Source organism: Lagenorhynchus albirostris, chromosome 7 (assembly GCF_949774975.1).
Source record: "Lagenorhynchus albirostris chromosome 7, mLagAlb1.1, whole genome shotgun sequence".
Taxonomy (NCBI): domain Eukaryota; kingdom Metazoa; phylum Chordata; class Mammalia; order Artiodactyla; family Delphinidae; genus Lagenorhynchus; species Lagenorhynchus albirostris.
In genome coordinates, this window is record NC_083101.1 from 48,843,432 (window position 1) to 48,862,846 (window position 19,415).

A 19,415-nucleotide genomic window follows, 5' to 3' on the forward strand; every position below is an offset into this window, starting at 1 on the left:
TGACACACAGACTTCTACCAGTTAGTAAAGCCAAATCCCTTCATTTGATAGTCCTCGACTTGACATCACTGATTCCTGTTGTAATGTGGGACCAGCTGGAGCAGTGTATATCCATGGCAACCATCAGTATAGCCAATTCCTTCACTCACCTAGTAATATGAAATAATAGTCTATTCTTTATAACACATAGCAAAACAAGATTTGGTTTTGTTCCTTGATTGTACACTATTTTGGTCCTCAGCCTCTTCTCAACAGAGATCCTACTGCAAACCCAACACTACTATGTTAAATGAAGCTATCAGTCATGGTGGGTGTAAACAGCTATGCCTAAGCAAACAGCTTATTCTTGGGCCCATCTACACACTCTAGTGAAATGGAGAAATCTCTGTTTCCATGGGTTAAAAACAGACTGTTTACACAGTTAACTGGGATAAATGAGGCCCAAGAAGGGCTTAAATCGAGTCTTCAAGCCTGTGGGATGAAGCGCCTTGCCCAGGGCACTCAAAATGATATTTCCTGGCCTTGAATTATTCATACCCCTTCCAAAGAATATTAGTTTACTCATTTTCAAAGGCACCACTGGACAACAAATAAAATAAAAACTGGGCTTTTAAATTTCTTTCATTATGTTTGTGGTGGTAAATATACATTTTCCATTTACACTGTATGTATTATCCACACAGATGTGGTTCTAAAGTAAGCATGTTGGCCAAAAGTCACTTCTGGTCCAACTTACTCTCAAAAGTCTTTATAACATGGAAAGAGTATTACTTATGGACATCACCACTTGAGAGCCACTGACCCAGACAAAAGAATGAAACACAAGGATAGACTAAATACAGATGTCTGGACATTCAAACCTTCATGACTCTAATGTAACTTTCAACTCCCTGACCGTGAGAAATAGCACAATGCGGTAGTTAAGATGATGGAATCTTAGGTTTGAATCCAGGCTCTGAGGTCTCTTTCTCTTACTAGCTGTGTGTCATTGGGCAAGTTACTTGCCTATTTGCGCCTCAGTTTACTCACCTATAAAATGGACATAATAGAATCCACCTGTTATGGACTAAATTGTGTCCCCCCAAAATTCTTGTGTTGAATCCCTAACCTGCAATGTGACTGTGATGGGGCCTTTGGAAGGTAATAAGATGAAATCCCAAGGGTGGGACCCTTATAAGAAGAGACAGCAGAGAGCTTTCTTCCTCTCTCTCTGCCTTATGAGGACACAGTGAGAAGGTAGCCATCTGAAGCCAAGCTGAGGACTCTCACTGGGGATCACTGAGAGATCAGCTGGCTGTTTGATCTTGGACTTCCTAGCCTCCAGAATTGTGAGAAATGTCTGTTATATAAACCACCCAGTTTATGGTATTTTGTTTTATGGCTGTTTGAGCTAAGACACCACCTTATTTTTTTTCTCATATTTTTGTGAGCTGAAAGTTATAAAGCATGCAGAATAATGCCTAAAATATAGCAAGTGTTTTATTCATTGATTATCAAATGAAATTTCTAAAAAATAAATGAATGGGCGGGAAATTCTAATGTGTTTCTTGCAGGGTTTCCACCACTTTGTCTTATGATCAGCCTCCATAATCTTAATAATCTTTTAAAAAATGTGTTTGTTATCATGACAAATGAGCTAATATATATGAAGGCATCTGGCATAGAATCTGATACACCCATCTCTAGGGTGTTTGTAACCACAGTTGTTTGCTGTATAATTATAAATGCTTGTTGTACTTGAGTTTGAAACTTGTTTCATCAGATCCATATCAACCCTGTTCTTTGCAAAGTTGTAGTGAAAAACCTGGCCATCTGCCTTATGTCTGTCCAAGTCCACATGTTCTGTTGTGGCCCCAAGGAACAATGATCACACTCAATCCACCGGACATTGGTTTTACGTCGTCTTAAGTAGAATTGCATCTTGCACTGGGACTTGATTGTAGCCAGGTCATACATTAAATGCATGTAGGAGACTGTTCCTTTACATCTTGTTAGCTAACTTAGCAATCAAGCTGGATTTTACCCCATAACTTTCTTTTAGCTTTTCTTCCTTTTCTCTCCACTCTCTCTCCTGTTGTCAACATTGAGCATGCAGCCCAGAGCCTGCATGTTAACCATCCTCTTTTTACTAAATAGTTGTATAAGATACAGAGAAAGAAAGACAGAACATTCACTTACAAACTCCCCAAGTTTGCAACCCACAAGCTGGTCCACCAGAGCCCAGAGAACAGCCTTTGTTTCACAATTAGGCAAGGGATACAGTGGAAAAAGCCCAACTTGTTTCCTTTCTGTGTAGGACCCAGAAACTAGCCAATTTTATACTGCTTTTTGGTTTAGTTTTCAGATTCTCCCACAGGTCTATTGAGACCAACTTGGCCAAAGGAAATGCCACTGCACAGCATTGCTTAGAGTAGAGCTGCGTGAGGCATAAGCTTATGAAAATTGGGAAAGACTTTTAAAAAATGTGTGTGTGTGTGTGTGTTTGTGTGTGTATGTCGGCTCTCACATGTCACTAGTTTGTACTTTGTGCAGTGACAAAGTGAAGCCATCCAATTTTCAAATACATGAATCAACACGGTCAACTCAGTTGATCATTTGTGGAAAAAAGCAACATCTTTGTATGTGTGAGTTTTGTCCAGGTACAGGAGAAAAATACAGATTTTATATAAACCATCTATTTCACTTTAAAAAGAAGTAACAACCTTCGTATCTTCACGAAGAAAAGAAATGAGAATTTAAATCCACCCTTTCTCTGCATATACTTTGTGGTGGGTAGGCACACTGTTGAATAAAACTGCCTAGAAGTTTTTCAGACTAACTGTTGACTACAGCCTTTGGTTAGGTTTCCTGCCTCGGGGAAAGGTTAGGATACTTAAGGAACAAAGGGGCTTTGCCTGTCCCTAAGCTTATTGTTCTTTGACACACCAGGTACAGCAAATAGTTTGCACTAAGCAGCAACCACTGAGTTTAGCAGCAATGAGAAACGCTGGATTGTGCTCTGAAGTCATTAGTGAGAACCTTGTTCCCTCTCCCAAGCCTCATACTGTGAGGACTTCTCCTATTTATAAAAGTTGATTTTGCTCAAATTAGATTAGAAATCAGCTTTCCCTCAGCAGGCTGCTTGTTTGGCCGATAAAGGGAGGATAGCTGTTGACGTGGGTAGGATTGAGAGAAAGGGTGAGCCCAGGCACCTGTTCGCATTAGCCTTCCATCCCTTTATGGTAGGTGGACGCAGAGGGAGTCTGAGAGCTACTGTTCATTGCAGATTGTGGAGGGCCAGGATTCAGCTGCCTTCAGTTCACCACCTGGGGACAGAGGGTTGGTCCCTATTTCATTTAAGGGCATCGGGGGTCTATAGGGAAAAACAGAAATAACGAAGAGAGGGCTTACTAAGTAAATCAAAAAACCATCCAGCAGGAGCCGGAATGGATGAAGGGGAATTACTCAGCTTCTTTAATACAGCCAATAAGGATTACAATAAATAGCAATGCCTTATTATCTGACTGGATCCTGGGAGGTCCTTCCATAGGCCCCACATGAAGTTCGACTTCCCTCCACCCCTCAGCACTCTTTTTTCTTCTCTGCTCTCCTCTGCATTAGGGCAGACACAGAACACAGCAGGAGCACTTCTGCCCCAGGGCCTTTGCCTTAGCCCTGCCTGCAGCTTCAAACACCCTTTCCCCAGATTGCTGCTTGGTTAACTCCCTCATCCAAGACTGGAGCCTGTTCCCGTCTCACCTTCTCATGGCTGTTCCCAGGCACCCACACGCCCGCCTGATCCTTTTTGCCCTGCCTTACTTTTCTTTTCTTCTACAGCACTTATCACCTTCTAACACACCACTTAGTTTACTTATTTTTGATGCTGCTGTTTATTTTCTGTCCACCTACCTCTCCCAATGCAGGCTGAAGAAGACCAGGAATCGCTGATGCATCATTCACTGGTGTATCCCAAACACTTAGAACAGTGTCTGGCACATCGTAGGGGGTTCATAAATACTTGTTGAATGAATGATGAGGGAGTCTGGGCATGTATCATCATCATTATTAATATTATTTCTATTACTACTATATTCTATTAACATTACTGTTATTTTATCCGGCTTAGACATTTTAATTGACGTACTCTATGACGTGCATAGATGGCAAATGTCAGGTCTGGGACTCAAACTGAGCTCACTAAGATTAGTAGCTTGTGTCTAGTGACTTCAAAGAGTGATTTAATAAGATGGGTCACTTATGGATAGATCCCAAAACAGGAAATGTACAACAAGGAGATTATTTAAAATATTCAAACCACAATTAACAGCGAAGTGCCTTTCCCATCTTGCTCCTTTCTATTCCTCCCATCCTGCTTCTCCACTTAATTGGCATCTGAGTTTCTTATTTTTAACAGATAAATCTTTCAAGATAAAAGTGTTTATTTTATTTTCACTGATGTGTGCTAGCGTTGCTCTGGGAAAGAAAAAAGTTGGTAGTCCACACTGTACGAGGGTGTACTGTCACCCAATCTTTTGTTATAATAATAATAATGTTTATATTCTGCATACAGTTGGACTCCTATTCACAGCATGACAGCAAGTGATGGACCCTGGAATCTGAGCCCGCCCATAGCAGTTGAGGTTTAAGTAGAACACAAACTGACTATGGTCCGGATTCTTTGCTGTTTGAAGAGCAGGAGTTGAAGTGTGAAAAGCTCACATTTTAGCAGTAAACAGAGACAAGTGGGCAGAGGGGCCTTAAAGTAAAAAGAGAGGGCGGGGAGAACGGAGCCTGGGGTCTGCAGGGGGCAGTAAAGGGAGCCCAAGAGGGCTGTGTGCCGGGAGGCTGAGCCAGGAACGTGAGTTCTGAGTACACATGGATTTCCTGCATTATCTGTCACTTACCAGGGGATTTGTAAATAATGTCAGCAGGAGCTTGTGTTTGCTTACAAGCACATTCCTGAATATTAGGGGCCACATTGATTGTTTCCCTTTATGTCCTGTAATCCCGGGGGCGCAATCCGATGGGAGCTGGCAGGAGCTGTGGATCATTTCCGTGGAGCTGGTCCAGCCTAGTTTCCCTGATGTACATCCGCACAGAGATCTGCATAGCCTGGCTCGCTAGACTGATCCTTCTCAGCACAAAGAGCCTGAGGTCAGCTTGCTAGTTTCTTTTCATAAGACACTCCCTCTCGAAGAAGGCCCTGGCTCCTCCCTCTTCATACAGCCAGCAGGACAGATATATGGGTTTCTGAAAAATTATGCAGTCCCTTTTTAAACAAAAACAAGAAGAGTGTTCCTTAACGTGAGGCGTGGTGGCTCAGGTAGAATGGACCCACAGGGGCAGCCTTTCCCGGTTAAGGCAATGAGAAGGGAATCACGCTCCCTGCACCTGGGATGGAAGGGACACCTGTTTCTGCCCTTGTAGCTCTGGAGAGTGTATTCTTCCAACATGAGGAGTTGGTACAAGAGCGTCACAGTCAGGAGTTACAGTGGAAGTGGACATAGCACAAAATCTGGGAGAGTAAATCATTTATTTGACTTCTTCTCTGAATGTTTTTGTTTTTGGTTTGAAGCAGAAAAAAGCTTATCTAATCCTATTTTTGCTTAGGCAAATATCAAAAGGAATGAGATGAGCCCTCTGTAAAATTGTAAGTTAAATGCTTTTTATTCCCACCTTTCCGACCCTTCCCTGGGCCTCTTTCCCGCCCCCCACCCCCCCCCCCCGGCCCCGGCCCCCTCCCTAATTGCCATAAGTTCCCAGCCTGCTGGATCTTGGCCTGCTCTGATGAAACTACCAGCCTGAGAAGCTGATTCTCTCTAAGGTGTTAATGGCTGTGCCCTCAACTAGAGAAACATTGCTTGCAAGAAAACAAAACCCACTCAAACTAGATTAAATAAAGAAAGATTGACTGTAAGTGTCTAAGAGGAAACCTCAAAAACATTCAAAGACAGGAAACAAAGCATGACATAAACTGACTGGAAATGAAGCTGGAAGTTGTTTTGGGAAGCCAGAATCTGAAGACATGACCACTCGTCTGCTCTTCTTTCCACTTCTTTCCAGGCTCAATCAATCAATCATCTCTCTCATTCTCTCTTGCTCTCTAGCTCTCTGTCTGCTTTCCTTCCGTTCCTTCCCCTCTCCTCTCTCAGATGGCTTGCTTTCCTTTTTTTTTTTTTTTTTTCTTTTTGGCGGTGTTGGATCTTCGTTGCTGCCTGCAGGCTTTCTCTAGTTGCAGCAAGTGGGGGCTACTCTTCGTTGTGGTGCGTGGGCTTCTCCTTGCGGTGGCTTCTCTTGTGGAGCACAGGCTCCAGGCGTGCAGGCTTCAGTAGTTGCAGCATGCGGGCTCAGTAGTTGCGGCACACAGGCCCTAGAGCCAGCGGGCTTTAGTAGTTGCAGCATGTGGGCTCAGTAGTTTCAGCGCATGGGCTCTAGGACGTGCGAGCTTCAGTAGTTGTGGCACGTGGGCTCAGTAGTTGTGGTTTGCAGGCTCTAGAGTGCAGGCTCAGTAGTTGTGGCGCATGGGCTTAGTTGTTCCATGGCATGTGGGATCTTCCTAGACCAGGGATTGAACCCGTGTCCCCTGCATTGGCAGGCGGACTCCTAAGCACTGCGCCACCAAGGAAGTCCCTGGCTTTACTTTTAAATGACCTAACTTGGTCTGATTCTATATGATCTTCAATTAAGTACCTGCCATCACCTAACTAAAGTCTCTGCATCTCAGTTTAATTTCTAAAAACCAAGTCTGATTCGCCGTTGGTCATTCAATGGATTTGCTCCTCGCTCCTTGGGTAATGATGGGATTTGATCTGAATTGAGGGGGGAGGATGAAGAAATTAGGAAAGGGTTTGTTAACCTGTGTGACCTAGGGCTACCTCTTCTAGCTGTGAGCAGGTCAAGGGAAGTGGAGCATGTGTATCAGATATCTTTGACACACACCCCAGAAGGCAGTGGCTTAACGCTGTAAGCATTTATTGAGCTCAGGAGCCTGTGGGTTGCCTGGATGGTTCTGCTGTCTTGGCTGGGCTTGGGCATATGCCAGGGAGTCAGCTGGCTGTCAGCTGATCCAAAACAACCTTAGCTCCCACAGCAGAAATGACTGGGAGCAGAGGTTCCCGTGTTTCATCCTCCAGAAGACTAGCTCAAGCATGTTCCTCGTGGTGATGGCTGAAGTGGAAGAGTGGAAACAAAAACACTCAAGGTTTTTTCCAGGCTTCTATATGGGTCACATTTGCTAACATCCCCATTGCCAAAGAAACTCACATGGCTAAACTCAGAACCAAGGGGCAAGGAAATAGATCCTATCTGTTTATTGAAAGAAATGAAACTCTCAACTCACATGGCAAAGGAGGTTGGATACAGAGAGAGAAATTGGAGCTATTAATGCAATCAATCTGCTGCATCATGGCAACAAATTCACTGACACGTACAACAGGCTAGTATAGATACACATCCTTCGCCGGCAAAATTTGTATAGGATCTTACTGATACTAACTCCTGATCCCAAATAATGAACTACCAAGGTTGGAATTTTGAATCCTTCTCAAATAACAGCAAATAAATGACATGTTTGTCTCTAGGTAAAGCTAGAAGTTAAGAATAACTAAAATACAGAACCAAGATAACAAAGGGAATTGGATGTTCTCCCCTTCCCCCCTCCCCCGCCCACAATTCACACACAACATACCTAGGCTTATAACATCCTGCTTCATATATATATAATATATATATATTATATATATATATATGTATTTCTTTTTAGGGGGTGGGGAGCGGCTGCATTGGGTCTTTGTTACCGCGTGCGGGCTTTCTCTAGTTGTGGTGAGCAGGGGCTTCTCTTTGTTGCGATGCCAGGCTTCTCCTTGTGGTGGCTTCTCTCGTTGCAGAGCACGGGCTCTAGGCATGCAGGCTTCCGTAGTTGCACATGCTGCTTTCTGATTCACCAGATTAAAAAACAAAGCTTATTAATTTAATTGTGTTTCCTAAATAGCTGAAAGCTGAGCATGTGTAACCCTAACCCTGTGAAGAGTTAAAGGCTCTGTCATTGGTGAGTTTTTTCCCCCTTGGTGGTGGCTGGGTTCTCTGTTGTGCAGTGGGGGCTAGGTATTTGTTTGCTTTTCTGACAGGCATAAAAAGAATACAGCTTTTATAGGTGCCCTACAGTAAGCTCCTGGGATAGACAATCCAGCCTGGGGCTTATTCTGGTCTTCTGCTCCTCTTCTTAGATTCATAGAGTAATAAAATGTCTGGACTAGATGGGGCTTAGAGATCATCTAGCGTTTCCCAACCTTTAGTTAGTCACATAAACCATTCACTGTTTTGTAACATCTGTCCACTCTTTAATGTTTTTAGTTCAATTGGCTCAATTTTAAAACCTAAATTAATTTATTTTTAAAAATTTACATCATTGGGCTTCCCTGGTGGCTCAGTGGTTGAGAGTCCACCTGCTGATGCAGGGGACATGGGTTCGTGCTCCGGTCCGGGAAGATCCCACATGCCACGGAGCAGCTGGGCCCGTGAGCCATGGCCACTGAGACTGCGCGTCCGGAGCCTCTGCCCCGCAATGGGAGAGGCCACAACAGTGAGAGGCCTGTGTACCGCAAAAAAAAAAAAGAAAAAAAGAAAAGAAAAATATTTACATCATGGCCGTAAGTTGAAAAATCAGTGTGATTTGATGTAATAGAAAATGAGCATAAAATAAACAGAATGAAAACACTGCATTGTTAGGAAATTCTGTCCAGATGCTTGAGCCTTCAGCCTGCCCAGTCTCTACTAAAAAGGAAGTTTAGCAGATGTGAAGGAAGTGTTAAAGAAATATTATCCTCAAACTGACGCATTCTCTCTGATGGAGTCAGGAAGATGGAAAGAGGCTTGAAAAGGTCATCACTTTCTCACTATCCAATTCAGTGCTACTTAGTGAGCTGTTCCTGTATCCCACAATCATCTTGGACTTCCTGAGTTGTGTGGGCAGTGCAATGTAGGGGATATCAATAGTCCAAGTCCCTCCATTCACAGATGGAGGAACTGAGACCTCTTACTCCTTTCTCATGGTTGCCTTTGTACCATGTCACTACCAACTTGCATCTTGCCCAACACTTAGGGCAGGGGAAGGGAAAAGAAATGAACCACAAAAGAAGTAAAAGAGCTGGTGGGTGGTGCTTTTGACTCTACAAAGTTGGAGCTTACCTGGTATTCAATTACCTCTGTTCTTCTTGACCTCCATTTCTAGAGGACATTGACTATAGCCTATTAAAAGAAACAGAAAGAGCCCCTTACTTACATAAAGAAGACTTCTGCCTGGATGTACTGTTATCCAGGACTGTTAGATCAGGAGCTTCTAAATAGATACAGCCATACAAAAGGAGGCATCTCCAGTTCTCTTGCCAAGGAAAGCAGTGTGTCAGGAAAAAGGCCAAAAAGGCAGAGCTATCTGGTTCCTTGGAGTAAGCCATAGGAGCTGTGTAATGGCATTCTAAATCCTCCATGGCAAACTGTATGGATTTTCAAAATGAGGTGGGGAAATCCTCTTTGTCTCCTTAGCTTTTCAGGATGGATTTTTAGTTGAAAATCCTTTGTTTAAAAAAAATAGGATAAATGTAGTCATATGTTTAACTAAGCTCTTTATTCCATTGCCTGTGATTTGGAATAAGCTATTGAGACGTTTCTTCAGCCAGGTGAGGAAGAGATGATCTTCTGGAAATATCCTTCTTCTTCATATTTTTAAAGATGATGCTCATTATATCACATATTGGTGTTTTGTTTTTAATCTCTCATGCTTTTTGGAAACAGTGTGGTATGTGTATTAAGTAAACAAATGTTTCTTTTCCCCATGCCTTATAGGATAAATTCAAAAGGGCAAGTGTCTTAATCTTTGGGATGTGGGTGCCTACAGCTGGTACCTATTATATGAATCAAATTTCTTTCTCCACACTTCGAATTTTAGTGTTCTGTACATTTGTACATGATCTGAACAGCTCAGGCTTTATTCGTGTTGATGGAAACAAGAAAAATGCAGATGTCTATCAATCTGTCTTTACATTTGTTCATAGTTGAGATTCCTCTCAACCCCATGTTGGCTCTTCCTTCAGAGGCACAGAGAGAAAAGATACTTTACAGTTGAACAGGTTTGCGTGGACATCCTGATTCTGTTCTTACTGTCTCTGAAATAACTGACAGAGATACTAAAATTTTCTGAGCCTCACTTCTTCACCTTTAAATGGGGCAATAAAATCCACCATGTCAAAGTATTATAAAGATTAAAATAAGGTGATATAGGTAAGGCTCATAGCACAGGGCCTTACACTGAAGCTTGCATAGGTAGTCAGTAGCAATATTACATTGGAAAGGCTGTATGAGATAGAGAGGCATACATACAGGCTTTGGGGTCAGAGGGGAGGAGGACCCATTTCTGCTTCATTCATAAGTGCATCTCCAGAGCCAATTCCCACTGGCATGTAGCAGGAACTCATTATTTTTTGGATGGATGGATGAATGGTTCTGGCATATTCCCTTATTAGTTGTGTGATCTTAGATAAGGCATTGTACCCCTCAGTGCATGTTTCTACAACTATGTAGCAAGGATAATACATTTGTTATGGAGTTGCAAGGAAGCTTAAGTGCAATGGCTGATGTGAAGTACACAGCACAGAGACTGCCACACGCTATGCTTTCCACAGTTATTTATTTCAAATCTCTATTGTCCTTCACTTTAGTGGATCCCAAATAACAAACTAGGATTAGCAGTTCCACTAGAAGTATCCATTTTAATTTAGTTTTGTTTTTTTGTTTTTTTGGCTGTGTTGGGTCTCTGTTGCTGCACGTGGGCTTTCTCTAGTTGCAGCAAGCGGGGGCTACTCTTCATTGCGGTGCGTTGGCTCTAGGCACACGGGCTTCAGTAGTTGTGGCCCACAGGCTCAATTGTTGTGTCTCGTGGGCTCTAGAGTGCAGGCTCAGTGGTTGTGGTGCATGGGCTTAGTTGCCCCACAGCATGTGGGATCTTCCCAGACCAGGGATTGAATCCATGTCCCCTGCATTGGCAGGAGGATTCTTCTCGAGCCTTTTTTTTTTTTTTTTTTTTTTTTGCGGTACGCGGGCCTCTCACCGCTGTGGCCCCTCCCGCTACGGAGCACAGGCTCTGGACGCGCAGGCCCAGCGGCCACGGCTCACGGGCTCAGCCGCTCCGCGGCATGTGGGATCTTCCTGGAGTGGGGCACAAACCCGCGTCCCCCGCATCGGCAGGCAGACTCCCAACCACTGCGCCACCAGGGAATCCCTGGCAGGAGGATTCTTAACCACTGCACCACCAGGGAAGTCCCAGAAGTATCCATTTTAAAAGGTAACTTTTAAAATGGGCAGTGGGCAGTGTCCAGGAGCCCAGGACTTATGTAGGTGGCCCTTCATCAAAAGTGTCAGGGTCTAAGAAAAGCAGGATGTCTAATTTGACCCATTTTTGTTCCTGGGCAACTTCAAGGTAGTATAGGTTGGGCAAAGGCCAGGCCATGCGGGCATAAGGAGGATCCTGAAAAGAGGTATAGAAATTATCTTTCACCGAGACCTCATGTTCTCATTTTTGAAAGAACTAAGAGAAAGTTTCCATCTCTTGTGTCAACTTCAGTTGATTAGTCGTGCTTTGGGGAGTTTTGTCGTAAAAAGGATTCCAAGGCTACAACCTGACAGAAGAGTGTAATGATTGATTACCAAATGTCTGCCGTGAGTTTAAGATGGGGTGTTATGTCTGGTGTGCCGTGGAGATTTATGCAACAGCATTCAGAAGGGAGATTTTCTATAGCCTTTACCGAAGTCAGGCATGTTCCTTTGCAAGTTAATTGCAAAAACAAATAATCAAGAATCTATTTTTTCCCCTCTTTCAGATTTTTGCTCTTACAGGAACCATCTCATATTAGCAGGTCATGGTGGCACTTAAGATCTTGAAGTAAATAGGAAAACAACCACTGACCCAGTGAAATTGATCGAATGTAACCCTTACAGAAATGCCTGACATTGCAGGTCAAATGTACAGTATGTGATATTCCTGCCTGCATTCATTTGGCAAATATTTATTGAGCATCTGCTATGTGCCAGGCAGTGTTATAGCTGTTGTTTCTTTAGTGAACAAAACACACAAAAATGCTTTTCCACATGAAGCTTACATTCTAGTGAGGGACTCTGTTGACCCTTATTTTAGTTATTATAAAAATTTATGATAAAAAAAATTTCAGCCATTGGAAGGCTGCTCTCCAGAACATGTACAGAAAGGGGAGGACGTTCTTACTCTGACCTGCGTAACCTGGCTGGATTATAACTGCACAACCTATCATTGTTCTAGAGCCCAGTCATCCATTTCACTTCTACTCGTTAACGCACTTCCAACTTTCTGCCTTGTGATGTGTCATTGTGACCCACGTAGATAAACTGTAGAGAATCTGCATTTCCAAATGTTTGATCCCTTCTCATTTGGCCATAATTGCATAGATGTAGGCTTTACACTCTGTACCCGCACCCCCCCCACACACCGGGGCTTCTTTGGCCTAATCTATCTATGATCAGCTTCTAGAGCAAGGTTTTCTTCACTTTGGGAGTAGCTGGAAACTTTGGCCAGTTTCCCAAGTGTGTTTACCCTACTGACTTGATAATAAGTGAAATCTGTATCATTAGTTTCTGAGTCAGAGGACAATTGAGCTTTGAGCAGTGTAGACCCCTTAAGTTCTTCTATGTTTGGGGAAGAAAAAGAGCAACAGAGCCTCTGGCTCCTGAAACCCTGAAACTGTGATTCAACCTTGATGTCAGGTCAGATTTCACATTGCCAGTTGCCTCTTCCAATCTCTTCATGCTACTCCAAGGCTCCAGATGTTGCCTCCCAGGAGTGGTATAAACAAAATATCAACATCCTTAATGACCGTGGACAGGGGACAGGGAGGCAAGGGTGACTGTATTAGCCAGGACTCACTGCAAGTGATAGAAACCCAATTCAAATTGACTTAAGGAAAAAAGGAATTTTATGGTTCATATAACTGAAGAATTCTGGTTTTAGGCATGGCTGAATCAGGAATCTGTTTCTCTTCTCTGTGATGTAGTCACTCCTGGGCAGGCTCTCTTTGCTTGGTAGACTTATATCGCATTGTAAAAAGAGCTTCTCTTTAATACAAGTTCTAGCAAAAGTCCCAAGGTTTATGCTCATTGGCTCTGATTGGTCAGGCTAGGATCACATGTCCATCCCTGAACTAATCACTGCAATCAGGAGATAAAATACACTGATTAATTTCCTCAATATGGAACTGCATGCAGCTCATTTCACCCAAACTTCATGGACTGAGAGTAGGGAGGAATAGCTCCACAAAGGGAAACCAGGATGCTCTTAGCAGAGGAAGGGGAAATGTATATACTAGGCAGGTGGAACCACCAAACATCCACCAGAGGCACCCTGCACTGACTGTCATCAACAAAGAGGGAGGTGACAACATGTCACTTGGTATGAGGGTGGTAGTGACTGTGCATTTACTCCTTGCAAGAGGGTTGGGAGAAAAACCACTCGTGTCAGGTTCCAAAGCAGGGAAGGAGGAGGCGCAATGGCAGCCACCAGCCCACACGTTCCTAAACATCCACCCGTGGGCCATCTTGGGTTTGTGTGCCCTGGAGTATTTCCCTGGGAATATGAACCCCCAGATACTGGTTGGTACTATAACTTATATAAGTTATAACAGATAACTTATCCCCAAATCTGCTTGTCAGGGCTTTAAGGCACCCAGTTCATCTTCATCAGGGGTAGACATCTGTAAGTTTGAGTCATAGCACTTTCTAGTGCAGATAAATGCTCTGAGCAAGGACACGACTAGGAGCCATTACAAAGCAATGTTTTGCACTAACTGCTGCATATAATGTTCACTGCCTCTTTGCTGATATTACCAAATGAAGGCTGTTTCTTACTGGTTCATTTTTATTTTCATTATCACAAGGGTCATCTAATTCACTTATACTGCACGTGTTGCTGTAGAGTCTAGATGGTAGTCCTCAAGGCTAATCCTGAGTACCAGCCTGCTCAGTGTGACCGAGGCTAGAAGGACTGCAGCAGTTCTGCTGTGCTTCTTCAGAGCCCCCAGCAGAGCTCACGTCACCCGTTAAATGCAATGTTCTATTCCCTTTCTGTGCCCCCTACTAAACTGTGAGTTCCTTAGCAACAGGGACTGTCTCTTTAATCCCCAGCATCTCCCGTACCCAGCATATTATAACCACTCAATGAATGTTTGTAGAATAAGTGCTCTGCTTAGTGATTGTAAAGTAAAGAGGAATAAGACATAGTCCCTAACCTTGAGACGCTTCAAGTCTATTAATTACAAAATAACAATACCAGTCATGACATCAACTAATGTTAATTAAGTGCTGTATGCTAGATACTGAGCCAAGTGCTTTCCATGCATTCTCATTTAATGATTTTGACATTCTCCCCCCCATATATACTATTACTACCCCATTTTACAGATGAGGAGGCTGAAATTCATGGAGTAAGCTAATGTCGCATCATTTGAAAATGGTGGCATTGGGATTTGAACCCAGGTCTGCCGGATTATAATGCATGTTCCTAACCACTAAAGTAATACTACTTCTATAAAGGCAGGATGAAAAAAAGGTGGGGGAAGGTGGAATAAATTAATACCCAAAGAATTGGCAGAGAGTTCCCAGAGCCAATCGTGATGACATTAAATCTTGTATAAAGGTAATGAGTTGGTCCAATTTTCCAACTAGTAGGGGAATAAAGCAGAGATCTAGAGACATGTTAATGACACTATCTGAAGACCCATGGAAGTGCGCACCGGCCACTTGAAACTAGCGAGCACCTACTATTCTCCCTGGGTTTTTCTCTAGGCTAGAAGAAGGTTTCTTCTCTAGTGGAGGAAGTGTCTGCATCTTCACTAAATACGGGGTCAAAAGCTGGATGAGCTCTGCGCCACACAAGTTTATTTTACGTTCTCCCAGAATGTAAAGAGAAATCTCAGAATGACATCATTAAATGGAAATCAGGGATCACACCTGTAAGAACTGTGTGCGCTTTGTACCCTACCCCAAGCAGTTCTTTCTCCTGCTCTTTGTCGGCTTCCCCATAGAGATCTGAGCAGGAACCAAAGAAAAGGGCAGCACAGGAGTGACAACCCCAAGGGAGGTCAAGTCAGGAGGAAGGGGGTAGGGTGGCCGGGCAAGCTTCATGAGGAGAGAAAAGCAAAGTGAGCCATTCCATGAGGCCTGCAGCCAAGTGGGCGTCAGAGACCCAGGTATCTGGTTGAGCCTGAGAAGCCTTCTTGCCAGACCAAGGGCAGGATTTCTGGGAAGAACCTAAGAAAGGAGCCAGCAACTGCTTAGAGCTAGAACTGTCCATCATGAGTAGGCTTACAGAGCTGTGGGGAATGTTAGTGCTCAACAACCAAACTGTGTTTAATGACCTTTATTCACTCAACAGTTTTCATGTGTGGAGATGTGTGGCTGTGCTGTGTGTATGCACTGAGCCAGGTAATTGGAAACCATGAAGAGACATGTTACCACTGGAAATCTTATGTAGGACACAGAGCCCAGTAAATTGGCAGCAGTGATACAGTGCTGAGAAACCCCCCAAAGGGCCAAGCAAACGGAGTTCTGGGATTATATGGAAGACAAAATTACTAAAGAAAAGATTATTTGTTAAAGAAAAATTATTCATGACATTTGGTAAAAATGGTAAGGAAGACTTTGTTCAAGGGGGGCTACTGCGGTGGTGTTCTGTAATAGGAGAGAGAGATTGGGCTCGACTCTGAGTGAAGAAATTAAAAAAAAAGGAAATTTATAGCCATGAGCTGGGTGTGGGTCAGTGGATGGAAGTTCACTAAGAGGAAACATCAGGAGTAAGGGGGGTTCTTGCTTACCTGACATAATGGATTCTTACTGAAGACAGACCAGTGTGATCATACTTCAGATGGAGGATGGTGGAGAATGAGGAAACTGATTAGATATCGATGGTGATTAGAAATTGAGGATGGGGATTCTGGCTAAACGTACTTAGCAGGATTCTTGCTAAAATTGGACTAATGCAGAGACAAGCATGGAAGTCCACAAGTTGAGGCCACAAAAGAGCTCAGAAGAGCCTGCCTGAGTGGAGTTTGGTCAAGCAGAGGATCTTTGTCAATACCTATCCCAGTCCCAGCTGGAAAGGAGCAGAAATTTAGCTGAAAGCTAAGTAAGCACTGAAAAGTGAATAGGATTCATCCAGGTGAAGCATGGGAGTGGGGGGAGCAAGGTGTCAGGGGGCCTTTGGGAAGCGAAAGAAGAAGCATGGCTCAAAATCAGGAAATAGGGCTTCCCTGGTGGCGCAGTGGTTGAGAGTCCGCCTGCCGATGCAAGGGACACGAGTTGTGCCCCGGTCCGGGAAGATCCCACATGCTGCGGAGCGGCTGGGCCCGTGAGCCATGGCCACTGAGCCTGCGTGTCCGGAGCCCGTGCTCCGCAACGGGAGAGGCCACAGCAGTGAGAGGCCCGCGTACCACAAAAAAAAAAAAAAAAAAAAAAAAATTCAGGAAGTAAGAGAGGGCGTGACAGTTCTAGGAACTGCAAGAAACTTGGTCCAGTTTGTGCTCAGAGGGAGAGGTGGGAAGTAGCAAGAGGTGGCACCAGGCTAGCTACCCTCAGAGCTTGGACTTCATCCTGGAGCCAATGCGGGCTCTATCATTGGGTTTTCCTTCCAAAGGAGGAAATGATCAGAACCTCTCACAGGGCTGTCTTGGGTGCATAGTGCCACAGCTGCCAACAACAAAAAAGATGCCGGCTCCTTGAGAACATCTGAGTCCATCAACACCTGATCATCTTACAGGCTGGTCCAAAGGAAGCACTTTGGCCATCTTTTTCTGGCTATAAAAACAGAGTCTTGGTGTCCTGATATTACTAAAACCCTCATAAATTGAGAAGATGTATTTTGGACTTCAGAGCATGTCAAAAATCACATAATGTTTCTAGACTAATTCTAGTTCAGTAGACTCATGTTAGTGGCACCTGAGAATTACCTGGGAAATTTTGAAAGAAATGTTGATGCCGGGGCCACGCTCAAAGATTCTGGTCAATTGACTTGGGTGGAGCTGGGCATTGGCAGTTTTTAAAGATCCCCACATGGTCCCCTGTGCAGTCAGATGTTTTATTTTTCTCTATTTGCCCATTTATTCAATGCAGTTGGGTTTTGTTCCCTGTGCCCTGGAAGCACATTTTTGGAATGGAAGTGCTGCAGGAAAAAAAGCAGGTGGCTACAGGCTCCAGGGTCCTGGCCCATCTCCCCTCACTGCCCCTCCCCATGAAATGCCATCCATCAGGAGCACTGAGCAACAGTCCCCCTAAATACTTCCCAAGGTGTTGCCCTGTTTCGTTCCTTCCACACTGAGACAGCAAATCGTTAACTCAGAGTCCCTGGGTTGTTTCTTGAAGCAATTAACAGCTGCCCCGTGTTAATTCCCAGTCAATAGCCCCTCGAGGCTGCTGCTCTTACAGCTGTCAGCTTCTGGCCTCCACAGCACATTTTGAAAGTAACTTGACGGGGCAGTGAGACTCTGCCCCTTCTGCACTCCCTGGGAAAGCCTTCACCAGGCTTCCTGGGGGGGACACCAAGTGCCCCAGGGACTCGGCAAGCCAGCAGGGGGCTCCACCCACCTCTTTCGTGTCAGATGACAACTTGGGAGACTGGCAGAACCAACTCCCCTCTGCAGAGACAGCCCCTAGAGATATTCATGAAGCTTTCGTTTGTTTGTTTTGGCTTTTCTGGAATTCCTTTTTCTGTTTGTTTTGAGATGGCTGTATTTTTCCTTCATGTAAAAACCCCTCCTTCAACTCAGTCTGTGGTTTCTATCACAGAGCCACACGATTTCTGACATCTTGCCTGTGCTGCTTCCTCCAGCTCCCTGTGGACAGAATGAGACTCGAGAGGATGGTAAAATAATCCAACTGCCTCCCTGCAAGACAGGAGCCTGGATCGTGCCGGCCATCATGGCCTGCTACCTCCTAGTGGCAAACATCCTGCTGGTCAACCTCCTCATCGCTGTCTTTAAGTAAGAGGGTCCTTCTTCAGAGCCCTTGAAATGGAGTAGGGAGACTGAGGCAGGAGCGGGGCATGACGCTCCAGAAAGCAGGGGTTTTCCTCACTTTATTCTCTCTGGTCTCTATTTCAGCAATACATTTTTTGAGGTAAAATCAATATCCAACCAAGTGTGGAAGTTTCAGAGGTATCAGCTCATCATGACTTTCCATGAAAGGCCCGTTCTGCCCCCACCTCTGATCATATTCAGCCACATGACCATGATATTCCAGCACCTGTGTTGCCGATGGAGAAAACACGAGAGTGACCCAGATGAAAGGGACTATGGCCTGAGTAAGCTTTGAGTGACAACCCCCCGCAACTACAGAGCAGAAATCCCCACCACGTCTATGCGTGGTCGTGCAGGACCATTGGGCACCAGGGTCCTCCTGCTTCCTGCCCACAGCTCCAAAGACTTGGGAGGGATGGGAGGGTATGCATGATGAGAAATGGTGCTGGAAGGGAGACAGGAGAGGCTTAAAGCGAGCACTCTTAGCCTCACACCTTTCTTAGTGAGATAAAACCAGGCTCCAGCAGGGCTGTTTTAACACCTTCATAGGTTCTAAGCTTCTTACTTTACAGACATCCCACCACAAGATATATCAACCATGTTAATATGCTCCCAATGCTGCAGTAGATATAATTTAAGCATCCTGACATGAGTTGAGTTGTAGGTGACTAAGTTTGATTTTCCATGGTCATTTTTGGATCTATCATGTTTTTAGGTCTTAAACATTTCCCAAGCCTTAAGGGTTGTGCCTATATGGCTTCATGAGGAAACCAGTCCTGCTTTCCATTATTCCAAGGACAAAAAAAAAAAAGACCCTCCACCAACCACCTTCTAGCCCAGTGTTTCTGGAAGGAAATTAGATTGACATTGGGGTGGAATAATTCTTCATTATATAGGATTGTTCCACATATTGCAGGAGATTTAGCACATCAGGCCTCCACACATTGAATACTAATAGCTCCTGCAGATTCCTAAATATCCCCTGGGTACCACCCACAGTTAAGAACCATTGGGAATCCAGCCCCCATACAAGCAACCTACCGTGGTTTCTCAAAGTGTGTCAGATAGACCACCTACACTAAATCTACTGAACCAGAGCCTCTAGGATTGTGGCCCAAGAATTACCTCCAGGTGATCACTAGTGCAACTGAAGTTTGAAACCAAAGCCACTTAATAATCAACTGCTTCTCTAAGTCTGAAGCTTTTAACAGCTTCTCTGACACAGCAATGCCTGACTTCTTTTGAGACATTAAAATTGGAAAGTTGGAGAGGGGTTAAGAATTCCAAAATTCTCTATTTCCATTTGAAACACCCATTTAGGCAAGTAGAAAGCTCAGGGGGAGAAAAGGTTCA

General features: G+C 44.2%; 1 protein-coding gene across 14 annotated transcripts in view; it reads left to right on the top strand.

Moving 5' to 3' along the window:
* TRPM3 (transient receptor potential cation channel subfamily M member 3) overlaps positions 1-19,415 on the top strand; it is a 797,133-nt gene that overhangs the window by 764,579 nt on the left and 13,139 nt on the right. For all 14 annotated transcript variants that reach the window (XM_060153439.1, XM_060153443.1, XM_060153441.1 and 11 more), the window contains 2 exons: positions 17,876-18,026; positions 18,147-18,346. In XM_060153439.1, the coding sequence (XP_060009422.1) occupies positions 17,876-18,026; positions 18,147-18,346 (351 nt within the window). The remainder of the gene's footprint in view (positions 1-17,875; positions 18,027-18,146; positions 18,347-19,415) is intronic.